The 24,576-nt window shown below is 32.5% G+C and overlaps 1 protein-coding gene and 3 long non-coding RNA genes across 5 annotated transcripts; 1 reads left to right on the plus strand and 3 right to left on the minus strand.

Annotated features, from left to right (window-relative positions):
• The first annotated feature begins 1,796 nt into the window (after window positions 1-1,796).
• Window positions 1,797-5,512, plus strand: LOC136272185 (uncharacterized). Its single transcript, XM_066073350.1, has 3 exons — window positions 1,797-2,980; window positions 3,379-4,317; window positions 5,266-5,512. The coding sequence occupies exons 1-3, from the start codon at window positions 1,855-1,857 to the stop codon at window positions 5,319-5,321; spliced, it is 2,121 nt and encodes a 706-aa protein (XP_065929422.1). The 5' UTR covers window positions 1,797-1,854; the 3' UTR covers window positions 5,322-5,512.
• Window positions 5,513-5,879: 367 nt separating this feature from the next.
• On the minus strand, window positions 5,880-9,542 carry LOC105336055 (uncharacterized). Its single transcript, XR_010710141.1, has 4 exons — window positions 8,223-9,542; window positions 7,786-7,900; window positions 7,009-7,139; window positions 5,880-6,294 (listed from the first exon to the last, which is right to left on the minus strand). It is a non-coding gene; the product is annotated as an uncharacterized lncRNA (long non-coding RNA).
• Window positions 9,543-11,842: 2,300 nt separating this feature from the next.
• Window positions 11,843-17,038, minus strand: LOC105336041 (uncharacterized). 2 transcript variants are annotated; one of them, XR_010710338.1, is made up of 7 exons: window positions 16,890-17,038; window positions 15,963-16,065; window positions 15,657-15,781; window positions 15,166-15,409; window positions 13,233-13,350; window positions 12,380-12,498; window positions 11,843-11,975 (listed from the first exon to the last, which is right to left on the minus strand). It is a non-coding gene; the product is annotated as an uncharacterized lncRNA (long non-coding RNA). The 2 variants fall into 2 exon arrangements; XR_010710339.1 differs by having other exon boundaries at window positions 11,849-11,970; window positions 12,375-12,498.
• Window positions 17,039-18,748: 1,710 nt separating this feature from the next.
• LOC136272287 (uncharacterized) lies at window positions 18,749-24,464 on the minus strand. Its single transcript, XR_010710247.1, has 3 exons — window positions 24,305-24,464; window positions 20,359-20,865; window positions 18,749-20,241 (listed from the first exon to the last, which is right to left on the minus strand). It is a non-coding gene; the product is annotated as an uncharacterized lncRNA (long non-coding RNA).
• Between the last annotated feature and the right edge of the window lie 112 nt (window positions 24,465-24,576).

The following is a 24,576-nucleotide window of genomic DNA, read 5'->3' on the forward strand; positions in this document are numbered from 1 at the left end:
TAAAGATGTTAATAAGCAATGATAGGGAAATACTTTTCAATAATTTTGAGTCTTAAAATGTCCATTATGTTAGATATTATGCATGTACTCGTTGCTACGAGCCGGTTAAAAACGTGCAAACCACAAAAATTCTCTTTCAATTTTTATTTTGAAGGGTGTTGTATTTGAGATCTGGTTTTAAGAAATGAAGATAATAATTTTTCTATTGATCGACGTATCAAAGAAAAAATTGACCGGAAAACTTCATCAATGCGCGTAGCGCATTGATGAAAAAGTTTTCCGGTCAATTTTTTCTTTGATACGTCGATCAATAGAAAAATTATTATCTTCATTTCTTATCATTTAATAAAACATTTTCAACTAAAAAAATGTGATGTGTCATTGATAAAAAATGTAAATAATGTAAATGAAGCGGCGCGTATGAATACAAAACAACAACAGCAACAATATTCAAAATGGATTTGCCTTCAGCTGATGCAGAGCTACTGGGCTGAATTTAATGGATTAAACACAAATAGTGAGTTAAAATCTGAACCGGCTGAATTGAAAACGAAAGGAAAGTACATGCGATAACTTGTGATATCATTCACTGTGCAGAAAAACTCGTATTAAAACTAGTTTTCATGTGAGATCGCTGGAATATGCAACTGGACATAACCATCCAAGGAAAAGCGATCGTGGACGAAAATAGCTGATATGTCGACAAAGAATAGCATGTATAAGCGCTTTTGTAAACTTTGTGGTAACTAGATAGCCAGTGATGTACCTAAATGGTATAAATCTGCCGCTTGGAATTCACCGAAGGAGTTGATGTATATATTACTCATAGCTTTTCTTTACGACGCTTATTTTGATGACCGATCATCTACGTGTGTAAATTTAAAAAATTATCGTTACCAAATTTGAACAGCAGTGTTACCGTGAAAGTTTATATGCCTATATGTTCGTTATAATATTGAAATCCTTAAAAGGAACAGCCAGCCTCGCTGTAAATGTTGATTGATATCAAGCAGACGAAATCGTGAGAAGACGCTTAATTTTCTATTTCGTGAATCAAACAAAGTGTTTTGTTTATTTTTGAAGATTAAACTTTCAAGTTTTTATATTCACAAGTTTGCATTTTGTTTGCTGACAATAAAACAGACACAACTTTACATTTTGTTGACAGTGTTTATCTTGGAAATTCCCGTTCTATAAATGGTGTTAGATCAGAGCAGTTGAGAAAAGTAGATCCGGCGAAAATTTTATTGATGCAGGTATCAAAGAAATTTTTCAACCAATCAGAAGCGCCGATATCTCATCAAACGAATAAATATTAAATGATTTCGACATCATGGAAGAACCAAGCATCCAATATAGAGTACACAAGTGTTTTAAGTGTTCGGAGGACTGTGAGTACGTTTGTGTTTCATGTCAATGTGATCTGTGCCCTCATTGTAAAGAAAACCATGTGCATGATCTAAAAACAATGGACCATAATGTTGTGATATACATGTACCAAGAAAAATTTAACCACAACCCAGAACAAGTGATTTATTTAAGAGATCCTAATAGTATTTTTGGAATGTTTTGTGAAACTTGTGATCTCCCTATACGTTACCATTGCCCAAAGCATAAACAACACATACAATTAGAGGTAAGAACAGCTTATAAAAGAAAGCGACAACAACACAGAAGAACTATTATTTTCATCAGAAGTGAGGCTTTGTTCTATAGACCAGCTCTCTTAATAGGAATCAAAGCTGATGTACAAATATGCCACGACAAAATCTGTAACTATCAATCCCAGATGTCAATAGTCTGAAGGACTTAATTGACAATGAGTTGTGTTTCTTCGATTTCAAACACAGATGTATGAAACAGAAGAGAAAAATAAACAAATATCTTTTCAACATACAGATATATGAACACAAATATGAACAGTCAGCTGCCAAACCAATGGAATTTCTCTTGTCTATAAAAACAAAACGCTTTCCTCAGATAAAGGACAGCCTTGATCTTAAACACCACACCAAACTGTTCTTAATCAGCGAGAATCTTGACTACAAGGATTTTATGGAGTCACTGAGTAAAATCCAAATCACCGAGAAAGGACAACGACGCATAGAAAATGAACGTCTGCTGAAACTGATGTCTACAGCAGAGTTACATCAGTCTGTCAAAGTGACAGGTATTACTGGTTGTCGTCACATTTCTTGTGTGACATCAGACAGGGTATGGGTTAGTGATGCTGAAAACAATCTCGTCTTGATAAACACAGCAGGTGACATTCTGCATCATGTAAGGGATTTATATAATGACTTTTTTAGTGGTGGATTACACACTGTGAACAATGATAATGAATTAATTTATATAAGCATGGAGTATAAAATCATGAAACTTTCAAAGGATATGAAAATAACTTCCACATATCTAGAGGCAACCGACACTCCATGGATACCACAGTGTGTTTACTGGTCGCGTTCTACTAGGGATCTGCTTGTTGGGATATGTAGAATGGATTCAATACCAGCCAAGGTAATTCGGTACAACCAGACTGGGCAACTGACAGAAACGTTAAAACAAGACAATACAGGACGGGAACTGTATAGCTATCCTGGCTATATAACAGAAAACATTAATGGAGATGTCATCGTGTCTGATTATAAAACGCTGGGGTTAGGTTCTGTTGTAGTAACTAGTCGTGAAGGAATATACCGTTTCTCCTACGAAGGACATCCATCAGGATCAGGACTGATGCCATGGGCAATCTGTGCTGACGCTTTGTCACACATCTTGGTGTGTGATGAAAACACAAACACAGTGCATTTGATAGATAGGGATGGACGATTCTTATCATATCTTTTGATAAGACCACAAGGGGTTTTCACACCACGCAGCCTTGGCTATGATGTCACAACTCAACGTCTCTGGGTCGGATCAGACATCAGACAGAGAGTGTGTGTCTACAGGTATATAACCCGAAAGATCACACAAATCGGTATGTCTTTTTGTCACTTCAAATTGTGTGAAAGTATTAAACACATTTCATGTTTATTTTCAAACGCTATAGATTTCTATGATTATATGACAATGTCATGCAGGTTATTCATTTCATAGACGATATGCATACAACAATCACAATGATTCATTAAAATCATAGGCAGATCATTGAACTTTATCAAATACTGCATCTACTAGTTTCTTTAAGGAATAAATAAAATTAAATTTGATTAGTCTTATACATTTATATACTTATAGCAATCAAAAAATATGTAACAGAAGCAGATCTTTTTAATATGTTGAACTCTTTAATTACTTTGATGGATATAAATGTATTTTAAATAAATAAACATAAAACGCAACAGTTAATGATTTACACTGAAGGTATGTTTGCAGATCAACCCAAAGCCGAAACTAATGTGATGGATCCAGAAAGTGAAATCCAAATCACAGAGACAGAAACACTGCCGGTAAGAAATGAGTGTCTTTTAAAAATTGTATCTCCCCCTGAGTTACAACAATCCTTCACTGTGACTGGTGTTAATAACTGTCATCAAATTTCCTGTGTGACACCAGACCGTGTCTGGGTCAGTGATGAACACAATCTCATTTTGGCAAACACAAGAGGTGATATTTTACAATTTCCTAAGGATTTGATAAGTGGAGAACATGGAGGTCATGGAGTACATACAGTGAACAGTGAAAGTGAATTATTTCTTATTGCCAAGGACAGTACTATCAAGAAACTTTCAATAGATTACAAAACAACCACATTAATTAAAAGAATAGATTCTAATTGGAGTCCAAAGTGTTTATACTGGTCCCAGCACACAAGGGAACTACTAGTTGGGTTTTATAGTATTAATCCATCGATAAGAACGGGCAAGGTAACCCGGTTTAACCAGAACGGGAAACCGACAAAAACAATACAATACGACAACACAGGTCAGGAACTGTATAGTAACCCCAAATATATAACGGGGAACAATAATGGGGATGTCGTTGTGGCTGACTCATATAGTGCTGTAGTTGTGACAGACTACGAGGGAAGATATCGTTTCTCCTATACAGGATGTCCATCAGGATCAGGACTACAGCCATGGGGAGTTTGCACTGACGCGCTGTCACACATACTGGTGTGCGATGTTAAAACCCACACAGTGCAGATGTTAGACTGTAATGGTCAATTCCTATCACATTTACTGACAAAATCAAAAGAGATTGGAATACCACACAGCCTGGGTTATGATATCAACACTTACTGTCTGTGGGTTGGATCATCAGACAAAAAGGTGTTTGTATACAAGATAATTAATCTACAAAACAATCTGCAAGGTAAGTCTGGTCTGGTGGCAGTTAGTAGAACCCATGAGTTTAAAAGTAGCTATTCAATTTAATATACAGTACCGATCAAACCCAACCTTAAATTAGAGCAAACCCCAACTAAACCCCGGGTTTACTTTCGGTCTACTCTGCATTCACATTGGGTTTACTCGGAGTTAACTCTGGGTCTGCTTTAACAAACCCGTAGTAAACCGAGAGCAGACCCCAAAAGTAAACCTAGAGTTTAGTTGGGGTCTACTTTCTGGTAGATTAGGTCTGATCGGTACTGTATGTATGTAGTATTGTAAATAACAGCATTTATGTAAATTGTGATATATTTATGCCAGTACCAAAATATAATAGTCTAGTCAAAAAAATTTGGTAATTCTATTTCTTTAATATTTTTTAGTATTTAGCTGATCGTCTTCAATTGTCTACATCAGCCAATCAGAGTGCGGCGTTTAGCCGCGCGTTGTTTTGACTATGTCATTTTAATTTTAGCTGACAATTTGTAAATACCGCAATCATTTACTAGTTACTGTTATTGATATTGTCGAGATAGTTTAGTTTTTGTAATCTTATTTAGGTGTAGAACTTTCGTACTAAAGACTTACAAGATAATAAAATAATTAATTGAATTTTTGAGTTGAAAAGTACCGTAAACAAATTAAACAAGGGTTTTTTAATACTGTAAAAGTGGTTTTTTAAGCTGGTGGTTAAGTATGTGTTTTCTATCGTCAAACAATACGCGTGGATATTAAATATGCGGATGCGTGATTTACCACTTTCAAGTTTCGATTTTGTTTACCATACGTGCTGGGGTATTTTACTCGGTTTTCAGCTTACCGCGTAACTAGTGTAAATTTCCCCCACGCGTAAATAACCACTTTTACAGTAAATGTATTTTTATTTATTGTATAGATTGTGATATAATTTAACCCATTAAAAATTTTATCATAGGTGAATATACACTGTGTCATTTCGAAAATGGCGTGTCCAGCTCAAGACCAACCTGAGTTACATCAGCGTATACGTTAAAATTGATTTTATAAAATAGCAACGGTTGTTAATTTTTCTATGAACACTTGTCTATGTAGTAATTACAAACACTGTGACAATGAATTATGTTTATACTAAAAAAGGATAAACAAAATAAAATGCATATACATGTATATGCATAATGAAACAATAAAATGATTTTAAAATGCACTGGCAGTTGTCAAATTGTACATTATCAAACTGAATAAGCAGTATAATTTGTAAGAAACGTATTTCATTGTATTTTTTGATGTATCTTCTGCATTTTGAAGGTAAAGTTTATGTAAAAAATAGGCGAAACAAACGATAAATGAATCATTTTGAAAAAAAAAACTTTATTCAAGAAATAAACAGCAATTTAAAAAAGTTCACCGGGATATGAAAATGATTGGTCACGTGATCAAATCATGTGAAGCCCGAAGGGCTTCTCAATAGATTTGTTCAGGTACCAACCAACTTTATATCCCGGTGAACTGTTTAACATTGCTGTTAATTACTTATAGTTACGTTTGAAAAAGACAAATCGTTCAGAACTGTTGAAATTACCGAGATTTTATGTTTACAATAATCCAAGCGACAAGCGATAAGCGCGTGCTATGATCATTGTGACGTCATGAAAAAGTTCATACAAAATTGAACGTTTTCGCTATTCTATAGGTTCATATAAGGAAACTTATTTGCAAATGTTCATATAATGAGTTGAAAATCTAATCATTGTTCTCAAAATCAGATTTTTCTATAAAAATGGTGAAAATCTTGGTCTCTAACATCAATAGTTCAACAAGTACAGGTTCTTTAGACGTCAGTATGGAAATGGAACACATCGAGAATCCGTTGACCAAGAAACTGGGTTCTGTGACATTGCTGATGACATCACTTCGTCGTATGACGGCGGGGGATCATTCATAGCATAGTCCTGTTCATATGTTTCTAGTTGAGTTGAGCTACCATCTTAAATTACAGAGATTATATACAAAACATGAAACAATATATTTGCAAAACTCATATATAATTTTTTTTGGACATATTTCTCAGTAATTTTTTTTTTACATCAGTGGTGTGTACAAAGGAATAAACAAAAGCAAAATGTAAAAAAAAATTAAGTAAATTTTTTTCTTTAGAAATCTATCAACCGTTTTAATTGTGCCTTTATTTTCAGTCAGTATATGTTTAAACAATATGTAGGTATTATTCGTAATAAAACATAATTAAGGTACCTCACGTCGCCTAGATGTACTTTTTAAAACACTACGTCCAAAAATGACGATTTGAATGATTTGTTAAGTTGTTTGAATCAAACGATTTGGTTTTAAATCATCATAGCTCAGTGGTTAAAGTATAGAGCTTGTGAACCACAGAATATTGAGTTCGAATCCACTTGGGGCTTTTGTTCATGTTTACTAAATTAGATATTTTGAAACATATTTTTTTATCTAACGTTTCACATTTTTTTGCCTATTTGACTTATATTACTTCTTATCCATCATGATATCTATCATAATCAAGTAATTTTTAACTGATTTAGGAAGCTATTTCACTAAGGTGTAGTGCGTCAACTTAACCATGCTGTCATTGTCAACACATAACTTATATTTTGATACAAAATTAAATTGATAATTATTAATCAAAGTTTTAACTGTTTATAAAATAAACAATAATTCTTACCATTAATAATGGAACAAAACGAAGGATTCTCATGTGCGTAATTCCAGTGTATATTCGCTGAATGTGCTGTTTCATTCTGTAAATCAGGAATTGTGCTCACAGAATGTCCAGTTATTAGTTCTCTTCTCTCGCTGAAAAAAACCTCTATGATTAAAAGATTTTTTCGATACATTTTTTAAACATTGGAGTCTATGAAACACAACCTTATTGTTAATTTAGTTTTCGTCATCATAAAAGCATAGCATTATGTTAATTTTTTCAGTAATTTATATTTTCATTTTTTTTGGTTTTAGAATAAGAAACAGTGTTTTTCATACAATGTTTGAAAAGTAGCAACAACATTTTTTATAATGTCTAATTCGAGATAAGCCTAGAGATTTAGGATATCAGAAGCACTGACATCACCAGATTTACAAAGTACTGTATGTTTTAAATTGATTTTCGATCTGACAAAAAAAGTACATTTTATGTTGAAACTTTAAAAGAGGCGAGAGGCCCCTCATTGCTATACATTTAAATAAATAATTAAACTGGTTGTGATGTCATACATTAGGGACAACCCAATTTTCGGTTATTATATTATCAAAATATCTCGCTTGCAAGGTAAGAAAGTAGTCATGAAAATAAAATTTGTTGTAGAGGACATCTTAATGTTTATGTGATAAAATAAAGTAAAAAAAAAAGACAATCATTGACAAATGATCTAACACTGCAAAGTCTTGGTTCCCTTAATATATGGTTGAATTGGTCCCGATTTTAAAGCTTTTTAATACTTACATTCGACGTAATTTATCCTTGTTCCCACAAACTAGCGTACAACACACGCAGACAATAAAGCCAAATACAACGGCGACGAAAAAGGAAATAAATATGACCGTCACGGGGCTGTAATCTATGAATAAAACAAATTATTTTCTATACGACATAGAAACAATGCTCATCTAAAAGGTTCGTGTACATTTTTTTTTCAAAAGCCAATGCTAAAACAATTGTTTCAGGCTTTAAGACATGTTTCTATATTGACAGTGAAATCATTTGATACATTTACGAATTGAATAGTACTTTCACGGGAATTATGTAGTTATGAAACCATTTTAATCAAATAAACAACTTTTTTAATATCAAGTGATTAAAGTTCTAAAATATGCATTAAATTTATAAAATTTTATAAAATAGCCAACGGGCATATTTTATAATAAATACTTCATACGTACAACTTGTCATCCTGTCCGCTTGCCGGTAAGTAAATAAATTTATAAACTTCCTCTATCAACCAAGTGGGGGATCAAATTTCCAGATACAATATAAAAGATGTATTTATGTCCAGGAAACAATTGAACGAAGAAAAAGTGAATGCTCCAGGCACGTAAATGAAATTGAAAGGTAAGCATGTATTGTATCCTAATTGGTGCTGTTTATTGGAGGTTGTATATAAATGACATCAAAAGTGTTCCTTGATTTAAGACTAAAACAGAATTTTAAAAAGTTAAAATATTTCCTAGTTTATTAGAATGTTTTAGCGAAATATGATATGAGTACAGTCATGAGCAATGTTATTATAGATTGTGTATTGTTCAATGAAAAGTGGTTAACAGTCATCAACACGCAAAATAGAGTAATGTCGATCATATTACTCGCAAAAACATATAGTACATGTATTTGTAATAAAAATGAAATCTATGATTCCAATAGGCTTTAATTCGATCATTTTATACAAACGCAGTATTCTTTACATGTTGTTCAATTTCAATACAAAATAGGAGTAGAACAAAATATTTTCTAAACAAAACGACAATTGAATATTGTATATATGTCAATTTTTGTCCCGTATTATTTTTGCCCTTCTACACTTGCGAATGGTTTCACCCAATGATGGATTTGCCCGGACACAATTTGTAAGGATACTTTTTCTATTCAATACAGTGATTTTAAAAATCTTTTTAAATTCGCTTAGTGTCAAATTATCCACTAATAACGAGGGCGAAATGGGCAAAAATTTAACAGGGGCGAAAATATTCGTGCATAGTGTCTGGATAATGGTTTTCAGCCAGTCAAATATGTTGATTGAACGAAGTGCACCTATATACATCTCGATGGGTGATTGTCAAACAAATTATCAATTTACTCTTTACTCTTTTGTTGAAAAACAATGAATGCAATGAAAATCATTTAAACATTATCCAGATGAAATTCTCCAAAGGCCTTGAATGTTTTATAAAAAAAAAAACCCTATTTTTTGACGATTGGATTTTGACCTTCTTTGGTTGGTAAATCATTTTGTTCTATCTTCGCCCCTATCAATTATATAGTATGCGCTTCGACGATGCAAACATGCTTATTTGTAGTTAAGATTCTAAACTGTTCAAGCCCCGACCAGTGACAATAACTGGGGCCAAAGAAAATTTCAAATTTTAACAAAGAAAATACTTTCTATAAAAATAAATATTCATCTCAAGTATCACTGAATGAATAAACAACAAACATGCACAAGAGGATGCAAAACTTGTTATCGACAAAATGTTTCAAGCATCATTCTTGGACAAATGGATTGATGTCAATTTTACACAAATATTTTAATTGTGAGTATGTTGATACATCATTTTTTGCTCCATTTGGGCTAGGATTATCAAATCTTGTTTGTCGATGCATTTTAGAATCAGATGACGAAATGACTCAAAATGTTTGAATTCAGCAGGTTTTCTTTCTGAAATTGTCTAAGATTTTCTTGGGCAAGAAATATGTGCGTCAGGTTGACATTCTCAAAAATATGATTGATTTGAATGCATACAATTGTTAGATTAATCAAAATATGTCACGGAATATTTAAGGGGGGGGGGGGGTATAATTATTTCATAAGATCAAATGCTATTTTTTTCATACACTGTTTCATATATTAGGGGAACGGTAGAATTTTGACAATAAAACACGTAGACCACACCCGCTTTGAAGAAAAGCTCACCCACTGCAAAAAGCATACACCTCCTTTATTTTGTTTGCATTATTAGCATTTTACACAAACATGATAAAATATAAGCATTAATTAAAGAACAGAATCACACAAAAATACTATCTACAAATGTAACCTTTGAATAAAAAAAAATTCTGTATTAATCAAACATTAGAATATAAGAATGTGTCTTTTTATTCATAAATACTTTGATAATTGTGTGTTGACGATGTCATTATTCATGCATTAATCATGGATCGACCACGATAATTGTGTGTGGATGATGTTCTTATTCATGCATTAATCATGGATCGACCACGATAATTGTGTGTGGATGATGTCCTTATTCATGCATTAATCATGAATCGACCACGATAATTGTGTGTGGATTATGTCCTTATTCATGCATTAATCATGAATTGACCACGATAATTGTGTGTGGATGATGTCCTTACTCATGCATTAATCATGGATCGACCACGATAATTGTGTGTGGATGATGTCCTTATTCATGCATTTAACATGGATCGACCACGATAATTGTGTGTGGATGTTGTCCTTATTCATGCATTAATCATAGATCGACCACGATAATTGTGTGTTGATGATGTCCTTATTCATGCATTAATCATGGATCGACCACGATAATTGTGTGTTGATGATGTCCTTATTCATGCATTAATCATGGAACGACCACGATAATTGTGTGTGGATGATGTCCTTATCCATGCATTAATCATGGAACGACCACGATAATTGTGTGTGGATGATGTCCTTATCCATGCATTAATCATGGATCGACCACGATAATTGTGTGTGGATGATGTCCTTATTCATGCATTAATCATAGATCGACCACGATAATTGTGTGTTGATGATGTCCTTATTCATGCATTAATCATAGATGGAACACATTTTTGGGAGTTGATTTTTAATCAACTCTCCTATGCAGTCACTCGGACAAACCGAAACTGAAACAGTGTTTGGATCTCAGCACAAATCATTGCTCCTGACAAGACTTAGTTCTTGAAATTAATTGATGAATTCGATGTAATATATGCTAAAGCATTGTTTTTCAAGGAAACTTATTTAGAAATACCTTCAAAATTGTCAGATTTTAAATGATACGAACAATTTAAATATTTTTTGTAGTCGTATGTATTCCTACGCCAGAGTTCAATATAGTCTCGTTCAACTCGACGCTCGGCTGTCTCCATAAACCCTTGTCGGCAATCGCAACTTCTCGGGCCTTTCCGGCAGGCTCGGAAAACACCTCGAATGTATTAACATCACCGGATGTTAGAATTTTATACAAAATGGAGTCGCCTCCCATTAAAATAAGTGTCGGCTAGACAGTCTTGTATGTCGCTTCTGTGTTATATTTTAGTGTACATCATTTACTTTAATGAAGTATAGCTCACATCTCAACAGATCATGAAATGCGTTGTATTTATATCAAGTTCTATAAAAAGGGGGGTTGTCATGGACGCCTAGGTAATACATTCGAGGTGTTTTTCCGAGCCTGCCGGAAAGGCCCGAGAAGTTGCGATTGCCCTTGTCGGGAGATTTACGGTGTCAGCCGAGCGTTTGGTTGAACGAGACGAGTTCAATATTGCTTGGATCCATACAATTTTTGAGAAATATTTCTACCACTGATACATAGTTTGATTGAATTAATTTTATCTTTAAATATTATTTAACATGATTCATATGGAGGTTTCTCGACATTCTAGTCGAAAAAGTTCAAAAATTCATATTATAAAAATATGCGTAATTCAAATTAGAAACTACGTATACATGTACTTGTCATGCAAAATAACATATCATTGATTTTAAAATAAATAAACATCGACAAAATCAACTCACGTCAGTTCTTCAGTACTTTGATTGTAGTTGATGATGATATCACTATGGATGTGATCATCTATGATTCCACATTAAAGGGGCGTCCATCACAGATAAGTGGAATTTGAAGGTGGAAAATCAGTTTTCTTCAGACAATGATGACAGAATGTCTTATCTGTGAAAAAAAGGATAATTTCATTATTAATGTATAAGGAAACTCTATTTCATTGTTTTTTCATTATTGGCTGCAGTTTTTCGAACTGTTATCGCATAATATATAAAATAACGATCAGTGAAATCGTTTCATATTTGCATCTCATACGGAATACCAATATTATGAAGGTATATTTTACTATATTAACATCGATGTCCGCCGGTCAATTATGGAGAGGTTATTGTAAATCAAACAAAATGATTTTTTTTCTATAAAATGGCAGCCAATATGAAATATACATTTTTTGCTTATTAATTGGGTACATGATAAAGTTATGGCGCGTTTTTTTTGTAATTTAATTATTATGTCGATGGAAAAAAATTCCCAGGTTTCGTTTTCGGACTAAAATATTCATTAAACCTTACCGTCAATAATGGAAGGATTAGCACGTTGCTTTTCCTTAACTTTTGGGCTAAACAGTACTACATTCTGTGATTGGCATGTTGTAATAACGGCAATATCTGTTGTGTATTGTCTTCTCTCACTGTAAATTAAAGTTTTTGTGTTGTATCAATTATCTCTGTCAACTTAAAAGAAGGTTACATGGTCGTGGTAATTTTAAGACTGTATTATTCACCTAACAGGGGAAGCTCTGTGTAAACATATGTTAAACTTTATTTTCCAATTTGAAAGCCAAATTATATATGCCCTTTTCTCCTTTAAGTGATAACTTATGTTTCAACAAATTATATCTGAAAATTACAGAAAGATCTGATGGATGATAATTCAAACATCCAGCTTCCTTTACATATTAAATAACTTATGACTTCTGAAAGACTGGCAATAATTTTTTTTTCTCAACGTAATTGATTTGGATTCGTCTTCATAACTTTTTTTTACATATACATCTTTCTTTAAAATCTAAAGCTTACCCCTTAATTTAACACACAGGTGTATGTTTACTTGATTTTGCAGATTAAGGTTTAGATCCTCATTATCATATTCAATTCAATTCAATTCAATTTATTATCCTTGAGCTTTACAACTCATCGGAATACAAATTATAATACATATAAAATTATATACAAATGTGCAATGTGCAGTAAGTGAGTGGACATATTAAGACAATATAATCATGTACATATCTAAGATATGAATGAACATAAATGTATAAGTAGCTTAAACTGTAGTATTATTACAATGCTGCGCTCTCATTTTGGAAGCGCTAGATAAATATTTTCCTAATGTAAAGTTCTTACAGTTAAAAATGATACTTACAATTGATGCAATTCTACAGTGTTATGGCATTTGCACACCGATATGATAAAAATAAGGACGATTATGGCGACAACAACTACTGTTATGATGATATCCCAAAAGTTGCTATCGTCTTGATCTACAAATAAAAATGGATTGCTAATAAAAACTCAAAATATCATTTTTTTTTAGTTTCCAATAGGATATGTTTGAAAATATATCATTGCTAACAAAATCGGATATCAAAACAATACCTGTGATATAATATTTAACAATAAAATAACAATTGATACCTATCCAAAGTCAAACAAGACATTACAGTCATAAAATACGACCAACAGTCAGACAAAAAATACGTACAGGGTTGCATCCTTTTAACAGCTGGTATTAGAAAAGAAATGCATGTGTTCACCGAAGGAGAGTTTCACTTTAATAAAAATAATCTGCGTTTTATAACAAATATCTAAAATGAACACAGGAAACTACTGTGGTTTCATTAATATTCAAGGGTATCAATTTTCGTGGATAAAGTGAAAATCATGGTTTCAAGGATACTTAAATTCGTGGCCAATGATCCTTTCAATACAAATTATAAGTAGAAATTGCACTTCAATGAACACTTAATTTCATGGATAAACTTATCAACGAAATCCACGAAAATTGGTATTCAACGAATATTGATGAAACCACAGTATTTTGTTTTGTTCTGTGAACACATCCTTGTTGAAACTCGATATGTTGTCAGTAAATAATCACAATTAAAAGGCTGGCAGTAACAGCTTTATAAAAGTGGTAATAGTAAACAAATTTTGTTTATAAGTTACAATAAAATATACGGTCTTAGCGATTATAATATATTGTATGATGTACTTTTTTAAAGATTAATTTAAGGATTTTGACTTGTGTTGTATTAACACTTAAAGAACAAAATTAAGCCAATTAAGCCTATGTGTTAAATTGTCATGTCTTTTATAGTACATTTAGTACATACATGTACTTAAAATTTGTCTATTCCTTTAACAATGATCACTTATTGTAACATTACTGCTCTGCACATTTAGATGTCCACACTGTACATTTAGAAATGCCATACAAATAATATAATGTAGATCTGTGGTTTAAAAATTTGTTCATTAAGATCCTGCAGTAGTTTTTAAAGTGTATAGAGTGTAATTTTTACAATCCAATTTATTGCTTTGCAAATAGTTCAAGCGAGTTATAGTGAGTTTATAACCAAAAAGCGTGTTATCATGAGAAAAGGCGACAAAAATAATAATAATAATGATAATAATGATAATAATTTACAGAATGAATTTTGCATAGATTTTGGGAAAATGGTACATGTAGATGAGTATTAAAATAAGTAATTAAATCCATTTACATCAAAGTACTCACTCGAAAGACATTACTAGAACGATTAAGAAGATAAAATTGATCAAGTATTTTTTTTGAAATAGACGAACTCTGAAGGGAAATAATACAGGTAAACACGAATGTTTTAGACCAGGTAGTTTAAGTTCATTATTCGTTTTATTGGTCGACAGATCATGTTAAAATAAAAATTACTGTGTCACTAGGTAACACTAGAAGGTATGCAAGATTACTATGAATCTTGCAATATTTTTCATTTGAGACAAGAACCATCTTTGTTTATATATGTGCGATAAATCTTGAAGAAAGTTGTATGTGAAAAAAAGTCATTTATATTTTAAATAAGTACACGTACAAATAAAAGAAATTTTGAAAATTTGTTTTGTTTAGTATTTTGCTGCTGTCAGGAATTAGGATTGCAAGGATTCGATATCAAGAATCACAAATCCGTAAAATTTAAAAACAAAATAACATAAGTAGTCTTGCTAAGTTTTATATCAATATAAATAAAATGGGGTACAAGAACTTTAACTTGAAGATTGCAACATATGAACTGTTGAAGTAAAACCTGGTGATATCGCACCTCATTGGAATGTGACGTCACTTCCGTAAAATTTCATAGGGTTTGAGGATTTTCCAAATCAACACTTTCATAATAGAACAATTAAACACACTGTAGGTGAAATATGTCACTATTGCGGAAAGTTATTTGACTAAAGTCAATTTATCGTATGACATAACACTATTGTAAGCTGGTGGAAGAACATCTCTTGTATTGTCCTCACACTGCCAAGGTGGATATGTTTCTTGGTTGAATGTACTTGCATCTAAAACGACAGACATAATAAAAGCTATATTTTTCATTTTATATCTATTTTATGACCGAGAAATGTAATATTTTCAACTTTAAAAAAATCCTTATTTTGGAAATTATTTTAGATTAACAATTAACAGATTTATTGTAAAGGTGTGTTTTAAAAAGATTTTGTCAACGCTCAATTTTTTTTTTATTTCAAACGGTACTTGTAACTAGTTGCTGTGTAGAAATTAAATAACAATATACATGTACATCACCATGTTCTATCGTCTGACAATGACCGGCCATTGCCTGTGGACCTGTCGAAGGCACGTCATCATAATGCGTTGTGTAAATCTGGTTAACAGCAGGTTCAGGTGCTGGTATGTTATTACTTTTCTCACTACCAGGAAGAAAGATCTCATTTCATCACAATTTACCTTTTAGGCAATGAATCATAAATAAAACCCCCATAAAAATTGTATCTGTTACTTATTCTTGGCAGTTCATAAACATTACATTTATAGTTAATTTTAATATTGTTTAAAAAGTCTTTTCTGTAGATACAGGATTTGAATACTTACAATTTCATATAGATAGAGTAAGTGCATCTGCAGATGAAGAAACAAAAACCAAAACCGAGAGCTATTAAGCCGACGATAAGAACAGGAGACCACGGGTATGCTTCTAAAATAAAAATATAAAACATATCTGTAATTTAAAAGAAAGTTATCCTCCTATATTGGCTCCACCGTAATAATCATGTTAAATAGAAGAATTTTTACATTCGTTTAATATATTGTTACGATTGTCAAACCACAAATCTTACAGCATTACCACAGTGACTTTATTCAGGTTGCATACATTGTCATACATTCATCATAAAAAACCAGTGATGCCAATGGATTTTCTTAACTTAAGAGCCTTTTACTTATACATACATCATAATGTTGTGTTCTATAATAAGAAAACATGACCAAAGCAGAATAAATTTGCTTAGAATCTCATATGTTTCTTCTTTTGAACTATTTCTATGCAAAGTATGTTAAGAACGATAATTTAAATACGAAAATGCAATTAGTTATTGCACGTGACGTAGACAGCATAGCGAACATAGTTTATTGATTTTCAGTAGTAGTGATATCACTTTACGAAATTTTATAGAAATAAATACGTTGCATTCTTATGTATATGCTAATAAATTGCAATCAATACAAAAATACACGTGAACAAATGTATCTGTCAGATCTTAAATTAAACCAAAATAAATAATGAAGCTTTATCTATTATGTAAGGTTTGAATGTTTTCCTATTTCATTATACAGAGTTCTCTTTCTTGAGCATATTTAAATAGTCTAAAACCATCCAGCCTTATTAAGATTAAATTAATGTTGAATCAAGGCAAGGTAGCAACAATTCAGATAGAAAGTTTTACTTTCTACTGAACAAAATCATATAAAATCATATAAATGAAAAACATATAGCTAGGTGCTACATGTATATAAACATACCCCAAAATGACATGCTACCGTGCTCGGTTTACTTCCTTGTTGACATATAGCAAACTGCGTCTAAACACAAGGCTTGTATATTATAAAAAGGCATACAGTACTTTAAAATCAGCGGTCTGGAACCCTTTATGCATTGTTAAAGCTACAATGACTGTCGGGAAGATGGTATTTAAACAGATTATGGCTATAATATTTCTGTAACTGATATTTGGTTTACGGAAGATTTAAAACTATAAACCATGCACAGATAATTCAAAATGATACAGTTTAAGGTAGATAGTAAATACATGTAGTTGAATTCACACGCTACAAAAGTTTTTAACATTGGTCGCCATTTTAAGACCCCCCCCCCCAAGTTTTGGAGAGTAGCCGTTATAGGCATTTGTTTCTTTGTTACTAGATATATATATATATATATATATATATATATATATATATATATATATATATATATATATATATATATATATATATATATATATATATTATATCTGTATTTGTTTTCTATATTGGTTTCCGATACGGAGTTACATGCACCTATTCATTTAAGGAATGCTTATAAATCAAAATGAGATTAACACAGGACGCCCAAACATTAGAAAACATAAAGAGGATTACTGTTTTCTCAATTTTGATCTTTAGGTTCATCCTCTGCAGAAGGCATTCATTCAAATCACATTTTTGTAAAGTGTACATTAATATTGCAAATGTATATATAAAATGCTACCAAATTATAGTATCTTTTCAATGCAATGCATTTTCATACGCACCGATATTAAATCAAATAACAGGTATTTGGTTAATTTTGTTATTTTCATGCATAATCTACGTTTTAAGAATACCAATAACTGTACAAATGTTTTTTTTTACTCTTTCAAATTAGCTTTTGCGTCTCTCTTTTCAACCTTTACCTTTCTCACTAATTCCTCAGCTGTAGAAAAAGTCTGTTAAATTGTCAAAGTATCAGTTACTGTCCTACTTTACTTAAGTCGGCAATTAGAATTAAGAAATATCTGATTGATGCAAAAGCCACAGAACAATCAAATAAAACGATAATTTTAAAAATATCTATATATAATTCTTGTGTAATGCACTTTTCCATAATGTTCTCACTCCGATAAAAATATAAATCTAAGAATTATGTAATAAAATTATTGTATACAGGGAAATATTTGCCCCCGTATATTGTTGCCTGTATATTTGCGAATCCAAGACCAGGCGAACCTGTTTTCAAGTGTAGAAGGGCTAAAATTATCCCGGTCAAAAACAACACAGCATACAGTGTATAAAATTGTCAATGTGTCATTTTAATTACACCACAGAAAACCCCCAAAACACTGCAATCGATTACCCGTGATGAAACCTTAGAACTAAAAATTGGTGAATTCAGCACTTGCTTCATAATTTTTGCTATTTACATTAGTCTTTTTGTATTAGTCTCTGATAAAAAAACCCACTTAGAAATGCAGAATGATAATTGAAGATAACAATCCAGAATGATTTATCAGGAAAAAATCCAAAGCCGTTGGAATATTGTTTTCTGAATTGCCATTACGACAGGTTGAACTCGCATTAAATCTACCAATCATTTCGGCCTCGATATTGTTTTAAACCAATATAAAACAATTACAGTCATTCAAACATTTTATCCATATAATTGTATAATAATTTTCATCGCCAACTAACAACAATCTGAACGCTCTGAGGAAGAGTCAGCCAAGCGGAAGTGTTTGTGTTATCCAACAAAGGTCAAAGTACAAAAGATCAAGATCGACACATTGTAATATGGAATTCAGTCATCAAAATAGCAAGACATACGAATGTGTTTATTTCATAATCAATATATTATATTAAGTGAACATTTAAAACTTTGGTTAAGTATATGTAAAATCATTTTTTTTACTTTCGAACATTAAAGTAAATATAAAGAATTATTTTTGTTTAACTATAGGATAAGTGATATACAATATTTCATGTTTTAACGCAAAGAAATCACTGAATATTTACTGCTTTTATTATTTAACATTGTTAAACGAAACATTGAATGAACTTGAAAAAAGATGGTTTCTTAACAGCGACTTCTGAGTGTTTTGGACAGCAGACGTCACAATTGTATCAACACACAGACCTGAAAGTTTGGTTCGTGAAAAGAAAAAAATTAATTGCGCCACCCGCTAAAAAAAAAAAAATGTTTTGTTTACTGTTCAAAAATAGTACTAGCTATCTTATCAATAATCCTTTAAAATTGTATGTAGAATGTATCCAGTGTTGATTTATATTTCTTACATCTAGGAACACCCAATAAAACATAATAAGTTTGAGGTAAGAAAAAGATTATATATTCACATTTTCTAGTACCATTGCGATAACTATATGAACGATTCAAATTTGTAACGTTTAGTTTAATACTTTCATTAATGACGTCAATTACGTACATTTGGGGTGAAAGCGATGTTTTCATCATAACTGAATACAGAGAAATATTCGCCTCGTTTAATTTTCGCCCCTTTCGCCTTCGTTGACAGCGGACGAATTTAAGACAGAACATATTTTGTTCCAAGTTGTTTCTTTAGTACACAAGCGAGACTGGGCGAATTTAAGACGAGGCGAAACCGTTTGAAAGTGTAGATGGGCGTAAATAACACGGGGCGAAAATAACCCTGTATACAGTTTACATAATCAAAATCACATAACAAAATGCAAATTACTATTTAATTGTACAGTGTCTTAAAATTTATATGAAATTAAGTCGTCATAAGGAATCATTCATTGACTATTGAGATATGATTATTACGGTCAGAACATGTTCGTGATCAATTGTATCATAAAGCCCCTCCGGCTTTATTGGATTTGATCCCGCTTCCCCCGTAACGATCACCCCATTAAACTCTTAGAATGATTCCTTGCTCTAATTAAGCTTAGACTGATTAACAAAGGTCATTTTATAAATACACGTATCCGTATTTTGTAACATTTTTTAGATATTCAATTTCCTTTCCTTTTCTATTTTTTTTTATAAAAAAAAAATTGGTCATGACTTTATTTGGTTAATGAAAATTAAAGACTGGTGTTTTTGTTCATTGGAATGCGACGTTACTGTTGTACATGTACGATATAACATGGTTTAAAAATTTATAATAATAAACATGAAAACACTTCATCTTGCGAAATAACAGTTTGACTGCCTTCAGAGTGAAACACACTGTTGGTGAAGGATGTCATTTTTGCGAAAAGTCAGTTAACCATACATTTGAATTATCGTCTGCTATCACACTGTCGTAAGATGGTGGAAGAATATCTTCAGAAAAGTCCTCATGCTGCGATTGTGAATATATTACCTGATTCGAAGCACCTAGAATGACAAAGATAAGAATGCAAATGATTCCTTTAGCTAATTGTATACTAATATATTTTTGAACGAAATTCAAATTTAGTTGCTTTGTAAACAAAATGACATCTTATACATCACCATTGTATATTGTCTGTAAATTACTGGCCATAGCCTGATCAGCTGTCGTTAACACATCGTCATTATGTGTTGTGTAGATTTGATTGACAACACGTTCTGGTGTTGTAATGTTACTTCTTCGGTTACTGAATAATATAACATCTTTATTTTTACTTTAAATATTGATGTTTTATTCTTTCCAAAACATTGAATATCTCAAGTCGACCAGTGAAAAATATTTCCAAAGTTTATCTATCTACAGTGTATCTATCTATCTATCTATCTATCTATCTATCTATCTATCTATCTATCTATCTATCTATCTATCTATCTATCTATCTATCTATCTATCTATCTATCTATCTATCTATCTATCTATCTATCTATCTATCTATCTAAACCACATACAAACTAATAATACTTGCATTCTTTTATGGATAGAATATATGCATCTGCACATGGCGAAACAGAAACAATAGCCGATTACGATTACACCAGCGACAAAGGCAACTTTCAATGTATATTCATCTACAACAAAAACATATTTGTTATAAAATATAATACGTTTCATTGATTACAGCTGACACTTGATGGCTCTTAGTTTGATCTCTCAAAGTTCCTGATGTCTCGGAGTGTAATCACGATACCAATATTTTTTTCTCTAAATAACCAAGCAAAACTCTTGATCTCTCTAAATGCTATTCTCTCAAAATTCTAAATCTTATAAAGTACAGTGTGATGCAATATATATTCGTACAAAATGGCGGCGTGTTTACATTCGCGACAGAATTGGGTCAAACTTCAAGCTCTAGTTTTCATCTTTAAAAATTATTCTTAATAACTAAAACTTACCTAATACTTTGTTAGATGACCTTTCAGCCGAATTACACTTTGTAATCGTCGGGGAATTGTGTTATAGAGGCTCTATACGTACTGAGGCGTGATAGATGTCCATACCCGCTGTATCTCTCGGAACAGGTCGTCCTTGTTTTCAACACGATCAACACGTACCCTGCAGATTTCCTTTCCGTAAAAACCTTAAATTTTCAATTATGCTAAGTCGGGACTTTGTGCAGGCCAGCTCATGGTTATGATCAGCTATGATGGCTTCGCCCGACGTGCCTCAACCAAGTCCGGTCTTCAGCCCTCGCCCCGTTTTCTCCAAATATAGACACGAGAATTCTGTCCTTCAACGATTTTTGACTCATATGAGAAAATGACTTTTCTCCAATATTCCCAACAGTCAATTTTCTCTTTTCTCTGTATCAAGACAAGCGCCTTTTTCTATTCACTTCTCTGATCACTAGTTTCTTCTTTGCCACCCGTCTCACGAATCCATTTTTGTGCAGATGAAATTGCATAGTTCGTTTAAGAACTGGCCGTTCTCTGTTTTCATTAAATTGGTCCTTAATATCCTTAATACTCTCTTTTCTGTGGGGTTTCACAAGTCTTTCAAGTTTCTGATAATCTCGGGATGTCACGATAGATTTCCTGCCTCGTCTGGGGATGTTTTCTATTGAACCTCGTCGTTCTACACGCTTCTTAAAGCTTGAAATTGTAGATCTGGGTATTCTGAAGGTTTCTGTCACGTAGGTAATAGTTTTGCCATCTTGTAACATTTTCCTTACCATTTCTTTTACTTCATTACTCAATTCCTTCGCTTTGCGCCCCATCTTGTTTCCGTCGATTCAGATTTGTTTACAAAGCAGACGACAGTAAAATCATCTGACATCGTATGACATCACCAAAAATTGTTATAAATAGGTAACAAAATAACGATGCTTTTTATAAACCCTTTTATTCGACATTAAATTTGTGAAGTGAAGCGTGAATGTAAACACACCGCCATTTTGTACGAATATAAATTGCATCATTCAAATCTTGGGTATCTTTATACATATTTCATTGTCTTTCACTCTTGAGGTGGCTGTAAACACACATGATCGATCAAGCTCCAAGTGAACTTGAGAAATTATCGGAAAACGAATTTTTTTTCATTTGAAATAGTCTATGCGATTAAGAAATCAATACATACTTTAATATTTCTAACAGTAATTAATTTTTTATGTACCCAAAACAAAGTTCTGCATTTTTAAAAAATGTATTAAAAAGTACACTGTAGCTTAAAATACGAATAAAATCATATGAGACAATTCAGCTATGCTATGAATGTAAACGATTTAAACTTCCTGGTACTACAATTTTTCGAGTCAAAATGATCAGTTCTTTTTTTAAATTATTGAATAAATATCTTGAACTCTTAATTTCTCGAAATTAAATCAAGGGCCCCTAAAGTTCAAGTTATTAAAAGTCGCCTGTAATTTGGTTTTGCTGTGAGGCTTTGACTGTCTCAATATGGAATATAGTATAATATGAATTGCGATCATAAAAAGGAAAACGTGCTCTTTCGTTACATGAACAATTCACATTCTGACTAATCCTCTGATTTCGTTTGCAATTCTTTGTTTAAATTAACAAAATCAAGTGCTAAACACCATTTGCTGTGCTTGGTCTTTGTAGACATTATTCATCGTATATTTGATATGTTTTTCAAACATTAGGGAGTAGCGGCTTTCACGGACGCAGGTAGACTGCTTGCCAGCTTTTACACCTGTCCAAACTAATCTTCGCCCTCAACTGAGATTTACCACCCGGTAGAAATATCGAGCATTCTTTTGTATGCGTGATTATTATGGTATCAATGATTGATGAATTAAAACATTAAATTTCTAACACAATGATATTCCTATTACTAAGTGTAAGCCTTTCGAGATCGTGCTGTTGAGTTCAAAATCTGATTTAAGGTACTTCACTACACCCAGACTTATACTTTATAAGACACTACGTCACAAAATGGCGATTTAAATGTTTTGTTAAACTGTTTATATCGTTCGATTTGGTTGTATATCGTCGTAGCTCAGTGGTTAAAGTATTGGGCTTCTGGACCACAGATCATGAGTTCGACTCCGCATGGAGCTTTTGTTCACCTGAATTAAATTTTTAAAAATGAAATTTTTCATCCAAAATTGCACATTTTTTGCCTATTTGACCTAAATACTTCTTATCCATTATGATATTTCTCATAATTACGTAATCTTCTGCTGATTTGAGAAAATATTTTAAGGTGTAGTGAGCCATCTTAAAGCTCAAACTAAACAGGTACATTATCACATTTGATTTAAAAAATTGAGTTAAGGAAATAATACAATTAACGTCTTTAACGAGCAGTCAGAGACCTTGGAGAGAATGACAGGGGCACGAACAGGGTAGGGCAGTATTTTACAGGGGATGAGAATGTTTTACAGGGGATGGCATTATTTTATTTACAGTGGATGTGTACAATGGATGACATAGGATTACAAGATATACAGTGAATGTGTACAAGAACTGAAAAGGAATGCACAGGTGTTGCCAGAGAAAAGACAGGGAATGACAGGGAAAAGACAGGGGGCGACAGTGAAACACAGGGGGCGACAGGGAATGTACAGGTGATGCCATGGAAAAGACGGGGGATGACAGGGAAAATACAGGGAATGACAGGGAAAAGACAAGGAAACACAGGTGTTGCCAGAGAAAAGACAGGGGGCGACAGTGAAACACAGGGGGCGACAGGGAAAGCACAGGTGATGCCAGGGAAAAGACAGAGGGATGAAAGGGAAACACGGGGATAACAGGGAATGCACAGGTGATGCCAGAAGAAAGACGGGGTGACAGGGAATTTAAGACGGGATTTTCATACGGACAGGGGTTTTTAGAGCTGGTTAGAGTATGTTTGGCATCAGTTACCGTTTATATAAAAAGATGTTGGTGAAATCGTTGTTGAATAATATTGCAGATGAATACAAAAACATGTCACTTACAATCAAGATTGAGTTATAACTGAAACTAACCAGTGCGTGAAAACAATTTAGATAAAATGTTCATTACTTATCAAAAGCGCACAGATTCAATGGCTTTGTAAACATACCTCTGTCTGACATGATAGCAGCCTACTTCCTTGTGGTTATATCATACAGAAAGCTGAATCTAGACACAAGATATAACATACGGAATGCAAAACTAGTATTTTTAAAATTCAATCATCTGGAACCCTTTATACATCGTTAACGATACGATGTTAATGCACGCCAGCATGTCGGATGTAAACAGGAACGAACTTTTTTTTGAAATTGATATTGTATTTACAAAAGAAGTGAAGATAGTAAAATTATAAACCACACAGGGAGAAAGAGTAGCGAA

This window comes from Magallana gigas, chromosome 10, assembly GCF_963853765.1.
Source record: "Magallana gigas chromosome 10, xbMagGiga1.1, whole genome shotgun sequence".
In the NCBI taxonomy this organism is placed as follows: domain Eukaryota; kingdom Metazoa; phylum Mollusca; class Bivalvia; order Ostreida; family Ostreidae; genus Magallana; species Magallana gigas.